The following is a 16,244-nucleotide window of genomic DNA, read 5'->3' on the forward strand; positions in this document are numbered from 1 at the left end:
TCGCCCCCCTTTTATCGCCCCCCTTTTATCGGCCCCGGCCAAGGCCGCCCACGCGCGGTGGGGAGGGGCCGGCGGGGAGGGGAGGGGGGGACATGGGGGGCACCTGTGGGGGTGGGGAGGGGGCTGGGGGGACCCCCCAGGATGTGGGGGGGACCCCCAGAGTGTGGGGGAGGAACCCCGGGGGGGAGCCCCGGAGCTGTGGGGCAGCCCCGGGATTTGGGGGGGCCCCGATTTATGGGGCGCTGACTGAGGTGTGGGGCACCCCCGAAATGTGGGGCTGGGGAGGGCCCCGAGATGTGGGGGACCCCCAAATGTGGGGCTGGGGAGGGCCCCGAGATGTGGGGGACCCCCAAATGTGGGGCACCCCCAAAATGTGGGACACCCCCCAAATGTGGGGCTGGGGAGGGCTCCGAGATTCCTCAGTTTTGGGGGTCGGGCCCCTCCGGTTTTGGGGTTCGGTCCCTCGGTTTTGGGGGTCCGGTTTTGGGGCTCGGCCTCTCGGATTTGGGGGTCGGTCTCTCGGTTTCGGGGTTCGCTCCCTCGGTTTTGGGGGTCGGTTTCTCAGTTTTGGGGGTCGGTGTCTCGGTTTTGGGGTTCGGTTTGGGGCGGTTTTGGGGGTCGCTCCCTCGGTTTTGGGGGTCCGGTTTTGGGGTTTTGGGGTTCGGTGTCTCGGTTTTGGGGGTCGGTCACCCGGTTTTGGGGGTCGGTGTTGGGCAGTTCTGGGGGTCGGTTTGGGGCGGTTTTGGGGGTCGGTCCCCGGGTTTTGGGGGTCGGTGTGGGGCAGTTTTGGGGGTCGGTTTGGGGCGGTTTTGGGGGTCGGTCCCCGGGTTTTGGGGGTCGGTGTGGGGCGGTTTTGGGGGTCGGTGTGGGGCAGTTCTGGGGGTCGGTTTGGGGCGGTTTTGGGGGTCGGTCTCCCGGATTTGGAGGTCGGTCCCACGGTTTTGGGGGTCGGTCCCTCGGTTTTGGGGATCGGTGTGGGGCGGTTTTGGGGGTCGGTGTCTCGGTTTTGGGGGTCGGTCCCCCGTTTTGGGGGTCGGTCACCCTGTTTTGGGGGTCGGTGTGGGGCGGTTTTGGGGATCGGTGTGGGGCGGTTTTGGGGGTCGGTGTCCCGGATTTGGGGGTCGGTCCCCCGGTTTTGGGGGTCGCTGTGGGGCGGTTTTGGGGGTCGGTGTGGGGCAGTTTTGGGGGTCGGTGTCCCGGATTTGGGGGTCGGTCCCTCGGTTTTGGGGGTCGCTGTGGGGCGGTTTTGGGGGTCGGTCTCCCGGTTTTGGGGGTCGGTGTGGGGCGGTTTTGGGGGTCGGTCCCCCGTTTTTTGGGGGTCGGTCTCCCGGTTTTGGGGGTCGGTGTGGGGCAATTTTGGGGGTCGGTGTGGGGCGGTTTTGGGGGTCGGTCCCTCGGTTTTGGGGGTCGGTTTGGGGCGGTTTTGGGGGTCGGTCTCCCGGTTTTGGGGGTCGGTGTGGCGCGGTTTTGGGGGTCGGTCTCCCGGTTTTGGGGGTCGGTGTGGCGCGGTTTTGGGGGTCGGTGTGGGGCGGTTTTGGGGGTCGGTGTCTCGGTTTTGGGGGTCGGTGTGGGGCGGTTTTGGGGGTCGGTGTCTCGGTTTTGGGGGTCGGTGTGGCGCGGTTTTGGGGGTCGGTGTCTCGGTTTTGGGGGTCGCTCTGGGGCGGTTTGGGGGGTCGGTGTCTCGGTGTTGGGGGTCGGTGTCTCGGTTTTGGGGGTCGGTTTGGGGCGGTTTTGGGGGTCGGTGTCTCGGTTTTGGGGGTCGGTGTCTCGGTTTTGGGGGTCGGTCCCTCGGTTTTGGGGGTCGGTGTCTCGGTTTTGGGGGTCGGTCCCTCGGTTTTGGGGGTCGGTGTCTCAGTTTTGGGGGTCGGTCCCTCGGTTTTGGGGGTCGGTGTGTGGCGGTTTTGGGGGTCGGTGTGGGGCGGTTTTGGGGATCGGTGTCTCGGTTTTGGGGGTCGGTGTGGGGCAGTTTTGGGGGTCGGTGTCTCGGTTTTGGGGGTCGGTGTGGGGCGGTTTTGGGGGTCGGTGTCTCGGTTTTGGGGGTCGGTGTGGGGCAGTTTTGGGGGTCGGCCCCCCCTCCCCCCCGTCCCGCGCTCGGCGCTGACGCCGGAGCTAAAAATAACCCGGGGGGGGCAGCGGGGTCAGGGCCCGGCGCTGCGGGGGGAGGGGCGGCCCTGGAGGGGGGCACGGGCGGGGACACCGGGGGGACACCGGGGGGACACCGGGGGGACACCGGGGGGACACCGGGGAGGCACATGGAGGGGACATCGGGGGGACACCGGGGGGGACATGGAGGGGACACCGGGGGGACACCGAGGGGACACCGGGGGGACACCGGGGGGGGGGCATGGAGGGGACATCGGGGGGAGACCGGGGGGGGACATGGAGGGGACACCGGGGGGACAGCGGGGGGACAGCGGGGGGGACATCGGGGGGGACATCGGGGGGACACCGGGGGGACACCGGGGGGGGACATGGAGGGGACATCGGGGGGGACATGGAGGGGACACCGGGGGGACATGGAGGGGACAGCGGGGGGGGACACGGTGGGGGGACACCGGGGGGACACCGGGGGGACACCGGATACCAGCGGAGGGACACCGGGGTGCGGGGGGAGGGAGCCCCACGGAACGGGGGAGGGCTCGGGGGTCCCGGCGGTCCCGCGGGTCGGGGGTCCCGCCCGTTTGGGGGTCTCCCGGGTGGGGGATCCCGGGGATCCGCAGTTTGGGGGTCCCGGTGGTCCCGGGACCGGGGATTCCACGGTTCGGGGGTCCCGGTGGTCCCGGGGGCGGTCCCAGGTCCCGGGGGTCTCGGGAGTCCCAGGGTCCCATGGGTGGTCCCGGTGGTCCCAGGGGTCTCGGGGATCCCGTGGGTGGTCCCGGGGCAGTCCCGGTGGTCCCGGGGAGGTCCCGGGGGCGGTCCCAGGGTGGTCCCGGGGTGGTCCCGGGGTGGTCCCAGTGGTCTGGGGGATGGTCCCGGGGTGGTCCCGGGGTGTCTCGGTGGTCCCGGGGGGGGGTCCCGGGGTGGTCCCAGTGGTCCCGGGGGGGATGCCCGGTGGTCCCGGGTGGGTCTTGGTGGTCCGGGGGGGGATCCTGGTGGTCCCGGGGGGGTCCCGGTGGTCCCGGTGGTCCCGGGAGGGGTCCCGGGCGGAGTTCCCGGTGGTCCCGGGGGGGTCCCGGTGGTCCCGGGGCGTTCCCGGTGGTCCCGGTGGTCCCGGGGATGATCCCGCTGTTCCCGGTGTTCCCGGGGGTGGTCCCGGTGGTCCCGGGGGTGGTCCCGGGGGTGGTCCCGGGGAGGATGCCCGGTGGTACTGGGGGGGGGTCCCGGGGGTCCCGGTGTTCCCAGGGGGGTCCCGGGGTGGTCCCGGGGGTGGTCCCGGGGGGGTCCCGGGGAGGATGCCCGGTGGTCCCGGGGGTGTCCCGGTGGTCCCGGGGGGGTCCCGGGATGGTCCCGGGGTGTCCCGGTGGTCCCGGTGGTCCTGGGGGGGGGGGGGGGGGGTCCCGGTGGTCCCGGTGGTCCCGGTGGTCCCGGGGTGTTCCCGGGGGGGGTCCCGGTGGTCCCGGGGTGTTCCCGGGGGGGGTCCCGGTGGTCCCGGGGGGGTCCCGGTGGTCCCGGGGTGTTCCCGGTGTTCCCGGGGGGGTCCCGGTGTTGCCGGGGGTGTCGGTGCGGGCGCAGGAGGCGGAGCCGGGGCGGGTTCGTCCCTTTATTGGCCGCGGGGCCGGGGGGGCCGCGGGGGCCGCTTGTGCTTGTCCTGAAATCCCTCGGATTGCCCCCAAAACCCCGGGGGCGGGGCCTGGCCCAGGTGTGCTCCCAGGGGGCGGGGCCTGGCACAGGTGTGCTCCCGGGGGCGGGGCCTGGCACAGATGCACTCCCAGGGGGCGGGGCCTGGCCCAGGTGTGCTCCCGGGGGCGGGGCCTGGCACAGATGCACTCCCAGGGGGCGGGGCCTGGCCCAGGTGCGCTCCCAGGGGGCGGGGCCTGGCACAGATGCGCTCCCAGGGGGCGGGGCCTGGCACAGGTGTGCTCCCAGGGGGCGGGGCCTGGCTCAGGTGCGCTCCCAGGGGGCGGGGCCTGGCCCAGGTGCGCTCCCAGGGGGCGGGGCCTGGCCCAGGTGCGCTCCCAGGGGGCGGGGCCTGGCCCAGGTGTGCTCCCAGGGGGCGGGGCCTGGCCCAGGTGTGCTCCCAGGTGCGCCCCCCGGCCGCGGGCACAGAAGGGGGCGGAGCTCCCGGGCCTGCAGTACCTGAATTGGGAGGGGCCCGCCCCGGCCCAGGTGAGGGGGGGACGCACCTGGGGGCACCTGAAAGGGGGGGGTGGGGGTGGGGCGGCACCTGGGGCACCTGCGGGGATGCACCTGTGGGGGTGTGAGCGGCGCTGTGCAGGTGTGCACAGGTGTGAGCAGGTGTGTACAGGTGTGTACAGGTGTGCACAGGTGTGCACAGGTGTGCGCAGGTGTGTACAGGCGTGCGCAGGTCTGTGCAGGTGTGTACAGGTGTGTACAGGTGTGTACAGGCGTGCGCAGGTCTGTGCAGGTGTGTACAGGTGTGTACAGGTGTGTGCAGATGTGTACAGGTGTGTACAGATGTTCACAGGTGTGTGCAGGTGTGTACAGGTCTGTGCAGGTGTGTACAGGTGTGTGCAGGTGTGTACAGGTCTGTGCAGGTGTGTGCAGGTGTGTGCAGGTGTGTCAGATGTGTGCAGGTGAGTGAGGTATGCGCAGGTGTGCAGATGTGCACAGGTGTGTGCAGGTGTGCACAGGTGTGTGCCGGTGTGTCCAGGTGTGTTTCAGGTGTGTTTCAGGTGTGTGCCTGTGTGCCAGGTGTGTGCGCAGGTGTGTCTTTCATGTGTGTCCAGGTGTGTTTCAGGTGTGTGCCTGTGTGCCAGGTGTGTGCGCAGGTGTGTCTTTCATGTGTGTCCAGGTGTGTTTCTCAGGTGTGTCAGGTGTGTTCAGGTGTGTGCAGGTGTGTGCAGGTGTGCAGTACAGGTGTAACGTGGGCCATGCACAGGTGTGCAGGTGTGCACTGCACAGGTGCGCAGGTGTGCAGTACAGGTAACACGCGTGTCCATGCCCAGGTGCACAGGTGTGCCCTGCACAGGTGCGCAGGTGTGCCCTGCACAGGTGTGCACTGCCCAGGTGCACAGGTGTGCCCTGCACAGGTGTGCACTGCACAGGTGTGCAGTACAGGTAACACGCGTGTCCATGCCCAGGTGCACAGGTGTGCCCTGCCCAGGTGTGCAGTACAGGTAACACGCGTGTCGATGCCCAGGTGCACAGGTGTGCCCTGCCCAGGTGTGCACTGCCCAGGTGCACAGGTGTGCCCTGCCCAGGTGCGCAGCCCTGGCTGTGTCCCCGTGCCGCGGGCAGGGCGGGGCGGGGCGTGGCACACCTGAGGACAGGTGTGTGTGTGTGTGTGTGTGTCACAGGTGAGCGCGCAGCACCCACGGCGTGGGCGAGTTCAGGTGTGCACAGGTGAGCTGAGCTTGCAGTACGTGCGCTGTGCAGGTGCGTGCAGGTGTGTAAAGGTGTGCACAGGTGCGTGCAGGTGTGTAAAGGCGCGTACAGGTGTGTGCAGGTGCGTGCAGGTGTGTAAAGGTGTGTAAAGGTGTGTGCAGGTGTGCACAGGTGTGTGCAGGTGTGTAAACGTGCATACAGGTGTGTGCAGGTGTGTAAAGGTGTGTGCAGGTGTGCACAGGTGTGTGCAGGTGTGTGCAGGTGCGTGCAGGTGCGTGCAGCGAGTTCAGGTGTGCACAGGTGCGTACAGGTGTGCACTGCATGTGAAATGTTCGTGGTGTGTGCAGGTGTGTGCAGGTGTGTGCAGCATGTACAGGTGTGCACAGGTGCAGGTGAGCCGAGCCTACAGTACGTGCTTTGTGCAGGTGTGTGCAGCGAGTACAGGTGTGTGCAGGTGTGTGCAGGTGTGTGCAGGTGTGTGCAGGTACGCTCAGGTGCATACAGGTGTGTGCAGGTGTGTAAATGCCTGTGCAGCTGTGCACCTGTGTGTGCAGGTGTGTGCAGCGTGGACAGGTGCGGACAGGTGTGCGCAGGTGTGTGCAGCTGTGTACATGTACCTATAAATGTGCACAGGTGTGCGCAGGTGTGTGCAGGTGTGTACATGTACCTATAAATGTGCACAGGTGTGCGCAGGTGTGTGCAGGTGTGTACATGTACCTATAAATGTGCACAGGTGTGTGCAGGTGTGTGCAGGTGTGTACATGTATGTATAAATGTGCACAGGTGTGTGCAGGTGTGTACATGTATCTATAAATGTGCACAGGTGTGCGCAGGTGTGTGCAGGTACGCTCAGGTCCATACAGGTGTGCACAGGTGTGTAAATGTCTGTGCAGCTGTGCACAGGTGTGTGCAGGTATGCACAGGTGTGTACATGTACCTATAAATGTGCACAGGTGTGTGCAGGTATGTACAGGTGTGCACAGGTGTGTAAATGTCTGTGCAGCTGTGCACAGGTGTGTGCAGGTATGCACAGGTGTGTACATGTACCTATAAATGTGCACAGGTGTGTGCAGGTATGTACAGGTGTGCACAGGTGTGTAAATGTCTGTGCAGCTGTGCACAGGTGTGTGCAGGTGTGTGCAGGTGTGTACATGTCTGTGCAGCTGCGCACCTGTGTGTGCAGGTGCGCGCAGGTGCTCACAGGTGTGTACAGGTGTATCGGTGTGTAGAGGTGTGCACAGGTGTGCACGGATGAGTTCAGGTGCATACGGGTGCTCACAGGTGCGCACAGGTGCATCCGGGTGCTCACAGCTGTGCACATTTGTGCGTACAAGTGCGCACAGGTGTGCCCAGGTGTGTGTGCAGGTGCTCACAGGCGCTCAAAGGTGTGCACAGGTGAGTACAGGTGAGTGTATTGGGGTGTACAGGTGTGTACAGGTGCATGTAGGTGTGCATAGGTGTGTGCACGTGTGTGCACAGGTGTGCACAGGTGTGCACAGGTGCGCACAGGTGCTCACAGGTGTGTGTACAGGTCAGTACAGGTGTGTGTACAGGTGCGCACAGGTGCTCACAGGTGTGCACAGGTGTGTGTACAGGTCAGTACAGGTGTGTGCACAGGTGCGCACAGGTGCTCACAGGTGTGCACAGGTGTGTGTACAGGTCAGTACAGGTGTGTGCACAGGTGCGCACAGGTGCTCACAGGTGCTCACAGGTGTGTGTACAGGTCAGTACAGGTGTGCTCACAGGTGCTCACAGGTGCTCACAGGTGTGCACAGGTGTGTGTACAGGTCAGTACAGGTGTGTGCACAGGTGCTCACAAGTGCTCACAGGTGTGCACAGGTGTGTGTACAGGTCAGTACAGGTGTGTGCACAGGTGCTCACAAGTGCTCACAGGTGTGCACAGGTGTGTGTACAGGTCAGTACAGGTGTGTGCACAGGTGCTCACAGGTGTGCACAGGTGTGTGTACAGGTCAGTACAGGTGTGTGCACAGGTGCGCACAGGTGCTCACAGGTGCTCACAGGTGTGCACAGGTGTGTGTACAGGTCAGTACAGGTGTGTGCACAGGTGCTCACAAGTGCTCACAGGTGTGCACAGGTGTGTGTACAGGTCAGTACAGGTGTGTGCACAGGTGCGCACAGGTGCTCACAGGTGCTCACAGGTGTGCACAGGTGTGTGTACAGGTCAGTACAGGTGTGTGCACAGGTGCTCACAGGTGCTCACAGGTGTGTGTACAGGTCAGTACAGGTGTGTGCACAGGTGCTCACAAGTGCTCACAGGTGTGCACAGGTGTGTGTACAGGTCAGTACAGGTGTGTGCACAGGTGCGCACAGGTGCTCACAGGTGTGCACAGGTGTGTGTACAGGTCAGTACAGGTGTGTGCACAGGTGCGCACAGGTGCTCACAGGTGCTCACAGGTGTGCACAGGTGTGTGTACAGGTCAGTACAGGTGTGTGCACAGGTGCGCACAGGTGTGCTCACACTCCCCCCGCCCCTCCCACGCCCCCTCCCCACGCCCTCCCCGCGCCTCCCGCGGCCCCTCGCGTGTCCGGGGCGTGTCCGGGGCGTGTCCGGGGCGTGTCCTGGGCGTGTCCAGGTATCCTGGGCGTGTCCTGGGCGTGTCCTGGGCGTGTCCAGGTATCCTGGGCGAGTCCTGGACGTGTCCTGGGCGTGTCCAGGTGTCCTGGGCGTGTCCTGGGCGTGTCCTGGGCGTGTCCGAGCCCGGCAGGTGCGGGGGGCAGGTGCGGGGGGCGGGGTTTCCTAGCGCTACTCTGACGTCATCCCTGATTTCGGTCGCTCTAAGGTGAGGGGGGCGGGGCGGGGGGCGGGGCTGGCTCGGGGGTCCCTGATTGCTCGAGCCCATGCGGTCGGTAATTAATCGGTAATTAATTAACGGTCGGTAATTATTGCTCTAGGGCGGGCGGGGCCCGCGTTTCTACAGTTTGGCAACGCAAAAACCAAAAAAAAAAAAAAAAACACCAAAAACAAAACAAAACAAAAACACAAAAAAAAAGGGAAAAAAAATCCCTCAAAAAAAAAAATCCAAAAAAAAAAAAAAAAAACAACCCCAAAAAAAGCATCAAAAATTGGCATAGATGGAGATCGGGGCTGGGGGAGGGGCGGGGGGCGGGGCTTGCATGCAGAGACCACGCCCCCCTCCCGCCCGGAATTGGGGGGGGGGGGAGGGGCGGCGGGGGGAGGGGCCCTTTCCCCCCCTCCCCCCCCCCTCCCTTCAGGCTTTGGCATCGCGGGGGGGGGGGGAGGGGGGGGGAGGGGCGCGAAATCCCGGGGGGGGTGGGGGAGGGGTTTATTGGGGAGGGGGAGGGGCGGGGTTTGTGCTCTCGGCAAGGGCGCCCCCAAAACGGGGGGGGGGGGGGGGGGGGGGGGAGCCCCTCGTGGGGGAGGAAATTTGGGGGGGGGGGGGTCTCCCCCCCCCCCAAAAAAAAAAAACACCCCCCCGGGATTGGGGGGGGGGGAGGAGGGGGTCTCCATTCCCCACCCCCCATTGGGGGAGGGGCACCCCGAGGTGGGGGTGGGGGTGGGGGTGGGGGGCACCCTGAAATTATTGGGGTACCCGAGGTGGGGGAGGGGTACCCGGGGGGAGGGGCCATGCACGGATGTGGGGGGGGGGAAACCCCCTCCCCCTCCCCCAAAATTTGTGGGGGGTGGGTCCCCAGGGTGGGGGAGGGGGACCCTGCCATGTTGGGGTGCCCCGGGGGGGGGGGCCATGCAGGGGGGAGGGGGGGGAGGGGCGGTTTTGGGGTACCCCCAGGAGCTGTGCCGTGCGGGGGGGGGGGGGAGGGGCTTATTGCGGGGGGGGGGGCACCCCTAAAGTGTGGGGGGAGGGGCACCCTGTTTTGGGGTACGGCACAGGGGGGGAGGGGCACCCATGCAGCGTGGGGGGAGGGGCGGACCCCAATTTGGGGGTCTGGGGGCGTGGGGGGGGGGGGTGGGGCTCACCTGATTTGGGGTACGGCGCGAGGCCGGGGTACCCATGCAAAAGGGGGGGGGGGGAGGGGGGGACACCCCGGTTTTGGGGTGCGGCGGGGGGGGGGGGGAGGGGCGCCCCTGAATGGCGGTGGGGGGGGGGGGCGCACCCCGATTTGGGGGGCTCCCCGAGGTCGGGGCGCCCCTCGCAAGGCGGGAGGAGGGGGGTTTGGGGGGGGGTCACCCCCAGATTTGGGGTGCGCAGAACGGGGGGGAGTTTGGGGGGGCTCACCCCCAAATTTTGGGGTGCGCAGAACGGGGGTGACCCCCGGGCTGGGCTATGGCACGGGGGGGGGGGGGGGCGGCGCCCATGCAAAAAGGGGGGGGGGCGCGCGGGGGGAGGGGGGTCCCCCCGATTTTGGGGGTGCTCCCCAGCAGGACCGGGGGGGGCCCATGCAAAGTTTGGGGGGGGGGGGTCACCCCGAATTTGGGGGTGCGGAGGGTGGGGGGTGACCCCAGGGCTGGGCTATGGCACAAGGCTGAGGCACCCATGCAAAAAAGGGGGGGGCGCGGGGGGGGGGGGGGTCACCCCAATTTTGGGGTGCGCCGCGGGGTCAGGGCACCCATTGAGGGTGGCGGGGAAAGGGGGGGGTCACCCCAATTTTGGGGTGCGCCCCGATGTGGGGGCGCAGCGCCCATGGAAGAGCGGGGGTGACCCCAGTTTTGGGGGACAACAGCGGAGGGGGGGGGGGAACATCCCTGCAAGAATTGGGGGGGGGGTCCCCCCAATTTTGGGGTGCCCAGGACCCCTTCAAGGCAGCGGGGGGGGGGCGCGAGGTGGATGGATGGGGGAGGGGGGGTCATGCAAGTGAATTTGGGGGATCCCAGGGGGGATTTTTGGGGGGGCCGGGTTTTGGGGGGATGGATTTTGGGGGTGATGGATTTTGGGGGTGATGGATTTTGGCGGTGAATTTTGGGGGGGGATGGATTTGGCTCCCGGATTTTTGGGGGGGCTGGATTTTGGGGACGTGGATTTGGGGGTGCATTTCGGGGGGGGAGGGTTGGATTTTGGGGGGTGAATTTTGGGGTGAATTTTGAGGGCTGAACTTCGGCAAGGTGAAATTTTGGGGTCGATTTTGTGCCCGTTTTTTTGGGGGGGTTCTGAATTTTTTTGGGGGGTGCAGCTGCGGGTGAATTCCAAGGACGGAATTTTGGGGTGTCCAATTTCGAGGGGTGAACTTTGAAAGGGTCAATTTTGGGGGTGGTCGCCAGATTTTTTTTTTTTTTTTGGGGGGGGGAATTTTGGGGCCTGAATTTTGGGGTCTGAATTTCGAGGCCTGAATTTTGGGGGACTCGACTTTTTGGGGTGAATTTCGGGGCTGAATTTTGGGGGGGCTCGACTTTTTGGGGTGATTTTTGAAGGGTGGATTTTGGAGCTGAATTTCCAGGGCTGAAATTCCTTGGGTTGAGCTTTTCAAGGTGAATTTTGTGGGGTGAATTTCGTGGCCGGAATTTTTTTTTTTTTTGGGGGGGGGGGGGGGTGACATTTCCTAGGGCTGAATTTTGGGGCTCAGTTTTGAAGGGCGAATTTTGTGGGGTGGATTTTGGGGCTGAATTTCGGGACTCAAATTTGGGGGGCTCGACATTTAAGGGTGAATTTTTTTGGGGTGAATCTCGTGGCCGGAATTTTTTGGGGTGAAATTCCTCGGGCTGAACTTCGAAGGGTGAATCCCGACGGGTCAGTCCTGACGGGCGGAATTTGAAAGGTGAATTTGGAGAGGCGAATCCCGACGGGTGAAATTCGAAGGGTCAATTTTGAAAGGCGAATTTTGCGAGGTGAATCCCGAAGGGTGAATCCTGAAGGGTGAAATTTGAAGGGTGAATCCTGAAGGGTGAAATTTGAGAGGTGAATCCCGAAGGTTGAATCCTGAAGGGTGAATTTTGAAGGGTGAATCCCGAAGGGTGAATCCTGAAGGGTGAAATTTGAAGGGTGAAATCTGACGGGTGAATCCCGAAGGATGAAATTTGAAGGGTGAATCCTGAAGGTTGAATTTCGAGAGGTGAATCCTGAAGGGTGAATCCCGAAGGGTGAATCCTGAAGGGTGAATCCTGAAGGGTGAATCCTGAAGGTTGAATTTCGAGAGGTGAATCCTGAAGGGTGAAATTTGTGAGGTGAATCCTGAAGGGTGAATCCCGAAGGGTGAATCCTGAAGGGTGAATCCTGAAGGGTGAATCCTGAAGGGTGAAATTTGAAGGGTGAATCCTGAAGGGTGAAATTTGTGAGGTGAATCCTGAAGGGTGAATCCCGAAGGGTGAATCCTGAAGGGTGAAATTTGAAAGGTGAATCCTGAAGGGTGAATCCTGAAGGGTGAAATTTGAAGGGTGAATCCCGAAGGGTGAAATTTGTGAGGTGAATCCTGAGGGGTGAATCCTGCCGGCCGCAATTCGAGGCGCGAATCCCGACGGAAGGTCCAACCCCGCCGGCTCACCCCTCACGGCCGCGCTCGGAGGGGCTGAACTCGAGGGCTGACCTCCCCCTCTGGATCCCGGAGGGGCGAATTTCGGGCGGAGGAGCCGGGACGGGGCGACTCGGGGCTGCCTCCCCCCCCCCCCCCAACCCCACCCCGGGCGGGGGGCGCGGAGCCCACCCGGCGCCCCCTCAGGGGTGCAGGGGGCTGAGGGGCGCCGCGGCCCCCTTGAAGCAGGCGGACTCGTAGTGCTTGTTGAGATAGGATTTGAGGGCGAAGGTTTTGCTGCAGCGCTTGCACTTGAAGTGCTTGAAGGCCGAGTGGGTCTGCATGTGGGCGCGCAGGTTGGAGCGGTCGGCGAAGGCTTTGCCGCAGTGGGCGCAGCCGAACGGCTTCTCCCCGGTGTGCGAGCGCATGTGGCCCTGCAGCAGCCAGGGCCGGCTGAACGCCTTGCCGCACACCTGGCACTTGTGCTTCAGGTCGTGGGTCAGCAGGTGCATGGCCATGGCCGGCATGGAGACGTACACCTTGCCGCAGGTGGGACACTTCTTGGCCATCTTGCTGTCCAGGCTGCGGTGGGTCTGCTTGTGGCGGCTCAGGTTGGAGGAGGTGGCGTAGCTCTTGCCGCACTCGCCGCAGGTGTGGCGGGGCAGGTTGCGCGCCGCTCCGCCGCTCACCTTGCGCCGCGAGCGGCCGTCCGTGATGAAGAAGGCGTCCACGGCGTAGCCCTCGCTCACGGCCGCGTCGCCGTTGATGTAGCCGCCGGCCATCCCCGAGTGGGGGCTGTCGGGGGGCTCCGAGTCGCCCGCGCCGAAGTCGCCGCGCCCGCCGGGGTACAGCGAGTCGGGGGACGGCACCTTGAGCGCGGCCTCGGGGTCCCCCTCGAAGGCCGAGGGCGCCATGTACTCGCTGATGTACCCTGGGGACAGCGCAGGGGACAGCGGTCAGAGCGGCTGCCGGGGCTGGGGACGCGCGCGGGGCTGGCGGGGGAGCGGGGAGGACCCGCCGGTGTCGCTGCGTGTCACCCTGGGTGTCCCTTGTGTGTCGCTGCGTGTCCCCCTGCCTGTCCCGTGTGTGTCACCCTGGCTGTCCCTCCTGTGTCACCCTGGCTGTCCCTCCTGTGTCACCCTGGCTGTCCCTCCTGTGTCCCTTCTGTGGCCCCCTGGCTGTCCCTCCTGTGTCACCCTGGGTGTCCCTTGTGTGTCCCTCCTGTGTCCCCTGGCTGTCCCGTGTTTGTCCCTCCTGTGCCCCCCTGGCTGTCCCGTGTCACCCTGGCTGTCCCTCTTGTGTCACCCTGCCTGTCCCGTGTGTGTCGGTCCTGTGTCCCCCTGGCTGTCCCTCTTGTGTCCCATGTGTGTCCCCCTGGCTGTCCCTCCTGTGTCCCCCTGGCTGTCCCGTGTGTGTTACTCCTGTGTCCCCCTGGCTGTCCCGTGTGTGTTACTCCTGTGTCACCCTGGCTGTCCCTCCTGTGTCACCCTGGCTGTCCCTCCTGTGCCACCCTGGCTGTCCCTCCTGTGCCACCCTGGCTGTCCCGTGTGTGTCCCTCCTGTGTCCCCCTGACTGCCCCTCTTGTGTCCCTTCTGTGTCCCCCTGGCTGTCCCGTGTCCCCTGTTCGTCCCCTGCACCTCCCCTGCCTGTCCCCCTGCCCGTCCCCCCTGCCTGTCCCCCTTCTGTCCCCCTGTCTGTCCCCTTGTCTGTCACACTGTGACACCCCTTTTCCCCCCTGCCCGTCCCCCCTGCCTGCGCCCTGCTTGTCCCTTTGCCTGTCCTGTCTGTCACCCCTCTGCACCCTGCCTGTCCCCCTTCTGTCCACCTGTCTGTCCCCCTTCCCCAGCCCCGGCCCATCCCCCTGCCAGACTGTGCCCGACTCAACTCCTGCCCTGCCCTTGTCCCTTGTCCCTTGTCCCTTGTCCCCTCTCCCCGTGCCCATCCCGGCCCTGCCTGTCCCTCTCCTGTCCCCTCCCTCTCCGTCCCCCCAACCCCTCCCAGCCCCCAAAAAGCCCGCACACCCCCACACGCACTGCCCTGCCACCCCAGCTCTGCCTGTCGCTGTCGCTGTCGCTGTCGCTGTCGCTGTCCCTGTCCCCCAGTCCCCAACCCTGTCCCTTCCCGCAGCCTCTGTCCCTGTCCCGCCCCTTTTCCTGCCCGCAGCTCCTTGTCCGTGTCCTCTGTCCCCTGTCCGTGTCCTCTGTCCTCTGTCCCTGTCCCTGTCCTCTGTCCCCTGTCCCTGTCCCTGTCCCTGTCCCTGTCCCCGCCCCGTCCCTTCCCGCAGCCCCCTGTCCCCATCCCTGGCCGTGTCCCCGTTGCTGCCATTGGCTCCTGTCCCTTCCCTTGTCGCTGTCCCCTTCTCCTGACGCTGTCCCCGCAGTCCCGACCCCAGGCTCTGTCCCTGTCCCTGTCCCCGTCCCCATCTCTGCAGTCCCTGTCCCCGCGGTCACGGCCACTGTCCCTGTCCCTGTCCCTGTCCCTGTCCCTGTCCCTGTCCCTGTCCCCGCAGTCCCTGTCCCCATCGCTGCATGCATCTCTGCTCCTTGTCCCTGTCCCTGTCCCTGTCCCCTGTCCCCTGTCCCTGTCCCCATCGCTGCCCGCATCTCTGCTCTGCTCCTTGTCCCCTGTCCCTGTCCCCTGTCCCTGTCCCTGTCCCTGTCCCCTGTCCCCTGTCCCCATCGCTGCCCGCATCTCTGCTCTGCTCCTTGTCCCCTGTCCCCTGTCCTTTCCCTTGTCCCTGTCCCCATCCCTGCTCTCAACCCCCGCATCTCTTCCCCCTCTTGTCCTTGTCCCTCACCCCTGTCCCCGTCCCTGTCCCTGTCCCCGCAGTCCGTGTCCCCGCAGTCCGTGTCCCCTGTCCCCGTCCCTCCTTCCTCCATCCCCATCCCCGCATCGCTGCCGTTCTCCCGCTGTCCCTTCCCTTGTCGCTGTCCCTTCCCTTGTCGCTGTCCCTTCCCTTGTCGCTGTCCCCGTGCCTGCGCCAGCAGCCGCTGTCCCCGTCCCTGCCCTCACCCCGCTGTCCCTTCCCTTGTCGCTGTCCCCGTCCGTGCCCGCAGCCCCGGTCCCTGCCTCCCGCATCCCGTCCCTTCCCTTCTCCCGCTGTCCCTTCCCTCGTCCCCGCTGTCCCTTCCCTCGTCCCCGCTGTCCCTTCCCTTGTCGCCGTCCCGGTCCCTGCCCGCATTCCCGGGGCCGCCGCCATCCCCGCTCCCGCATTCCCGCATTCCCCGCCCGCCGCCGCCGCCGCTGCCCCGGCCCCGCTCAAGGTCACGGCGGGGCCGGGCCGGGCCCGGTGCGGCTGCGGCGGTTCCGCCGGTCCCGGTTACGCAACGCGCCGCAGCCGCCGCCGCCGCCGCCGCACCGGGCCCGGCCGGGGCCGCGCTCCGCACAAAGGCCGGCATGAGGAGGACGGGGACAACGGGGACAACGGGGACAACGGCGGGGGGCTCCGCGCCGCCGCCGCCGCTGCCCTTGAACTTGGCTCCCGCAGACAAAGGGCAGCGCCGGGGACCGGCCGCCCGCTCGGCGCCCCGGTTCTGCCCCGGTTCCGCCGCGGTTCCGGCCCGGTCCCGCCGCCGTTGGGCGCCGTTCCCCCGTGCCCGGCGGCGGCAGCGCGGCGGAATGCGGCGGTTCCCGGCCGGGGTTGGGGGGGGGGGGGGGAGGGAGGGGGGGGTTCCGCGGGGCCCGGCGGGGCCCGGCGCTCGGTATTTACCCTTCTCGTGCAAGCGGGAGCCGAAATCCGCCCGGGCGCGGCCGTACGGGGCGTCGAGGCCGGCGGGGAAGTCATCGAGCTTCACCTTCTTCACCAGGAACGACCTGGGCATGGTTCCTCCGGGGACCGGGCCCGGCCCCGCCGCCACAAAGGGCCCCCCCCGGGCGCTGGGGGGGGACGGGCGGGGGGGGTTTGCTGAACCGAGCTACGGCTTTGTGCGGCGGGCGCGGCCGCCCAGCTCCGGGCCGGGGCCGCCCGCAGCCGCCGCAGCCGCCGCCGCCGCCGCCGCCGCCGCCGTGTCGGTGTCGGTGAGGCCGCGCCCGGCGGCTCCCGGACCCCCCCCGCGATCGGGCATGGACCGGCGGGGGTCGGCACCGGCGCGGGGGGGCGGCCGAACCCCTCCGGAGTTGAGGGGGGGGGTGGTCCCGGTGCGGCGGGGGTCCCGGAGCGGCGGCGGCGGCCGGGTCAGCACCGCGGGCAGCGCCCGTTCAGCACCGCGGACAGCGGCGGCGGCGGCGGCGGCGGCGGCGGAGGGGGGGGGGGGGGCGGGACCGTGGTGGTGGTGGGGGGGGGGGGGATGGATGGGTGGGGGGCTGCGGGATGGGGGTGCGGGAGGGGGCGCGGGGCCCGGAGCGTGTGAGCGCTCAGCACCGGCCCCGCGCTTATAACGGGGAACGGCGGGGGGGGCAGCGGCCGCGGGGAACGGCGG

The 16,244-nt window shown here is 66.6% G+C and overlaps 2 protein-coding genes across 2 annotated transcripts; one reads left to right on the forward strand and one right to left on the reverse strand.

Annotated features, from left to right (window-relative positions):
* Positions 1–5,813: 5,813 nt before the first annotated feature.
* On the forward strand, positions 5,814–8,388 carry LOC128790119 (NFX1-type zinc finger-containing protein 1 homolog). Its single transcript, XM_053946641.1, has 5 exons — positions 5,814–5,837; positions 6,893–6,934; positions 6,965–7,018; positions 7,093–7,126; positions 7,157–8,388. Exons 1-5 carry the CDS (start codon positions 5,814–5,816, stop codon positions 8,248–8,250), a joined length of 1,248 nt encoding a protein of 415 aa, XP_053802616.1. The 3' UTR covers positions 8,251–8,388.
* Positions 8,389–12,029: 3,641 nt separating this feature from the next.
* Positions 12,030–15,773, reverse strand: SCRT1 (scratch family transcriptional repressor 1). The gene is made up of 2 exons (XM_053946758.1): positions 15,536–15,773; positions 12,030–12,757 (listed from the first exon to the last, which is right to left on the reverse strand). Exons 1-2 carry the CDS (start codon positions 15,645–15,647, stop codon positions 12,030–12,032), a joined length of 840 nt encoding a protein of 279 aa, XP_053802733.1. The 5' UTR covers positions 15,648–15,773.
* Positions 15,774–16,244: the final 471 nt, after the last annotated feature.

This window comes from Vidua chalybeata, chromosome 1 (genome assembly GCF_026979565.1).
Source record: "Vidua chalybeata isolate OUT-0048 chromosome 1, bVidCha1 merged haplotype, whole genome shotgun sequence".
NCBI classification, from domain to species: domain Eukaryota; kingdom Metazoa; phylum Chordata; class Aves; order Passeriformes; family Viduidae; genus Vidua; species Vidua chalybeata.

Excerpts from the sequence above, each read along its gene's own strand:
- LOC128790119 (XM_053946641.1), top strand. The coding sequence starts at position 5,814 with ATGTACAGGTGTGCACAGGTGCAG. Across the intron at positions 5,838-6,892 it reads ACAGGTGTGCACAGGTGCAG|GTGTGCATAGGTGTGTGCAC; the intron begins GTGAGCCGAGCC and ends AGGTGCATGTAG. Across the intron at positions 6,935-6,964 it reads GTGTGCACAGGTGTGCACAG|GTGTGTGTACAGGTCAGTAC; the intron begins GTGTGCACAGGT and ends AGGTGCTCACAG.
- SCRT1 (XM_053946758.1), bottom strand. The coding sequence starts at position 15,647 with ATGCCCAGGTCGTTCCTGGTGAAGAAGGTGAAGCTCGATGACTTCCCC. Across the intron at positions 12,758-15,535 it reads CTCCCGCTTGCACGAGAAGG|GGTACATCAGCGAGTACATG; the intron begins GTAAATACCGAG and ends CGCTGTCCCCAG.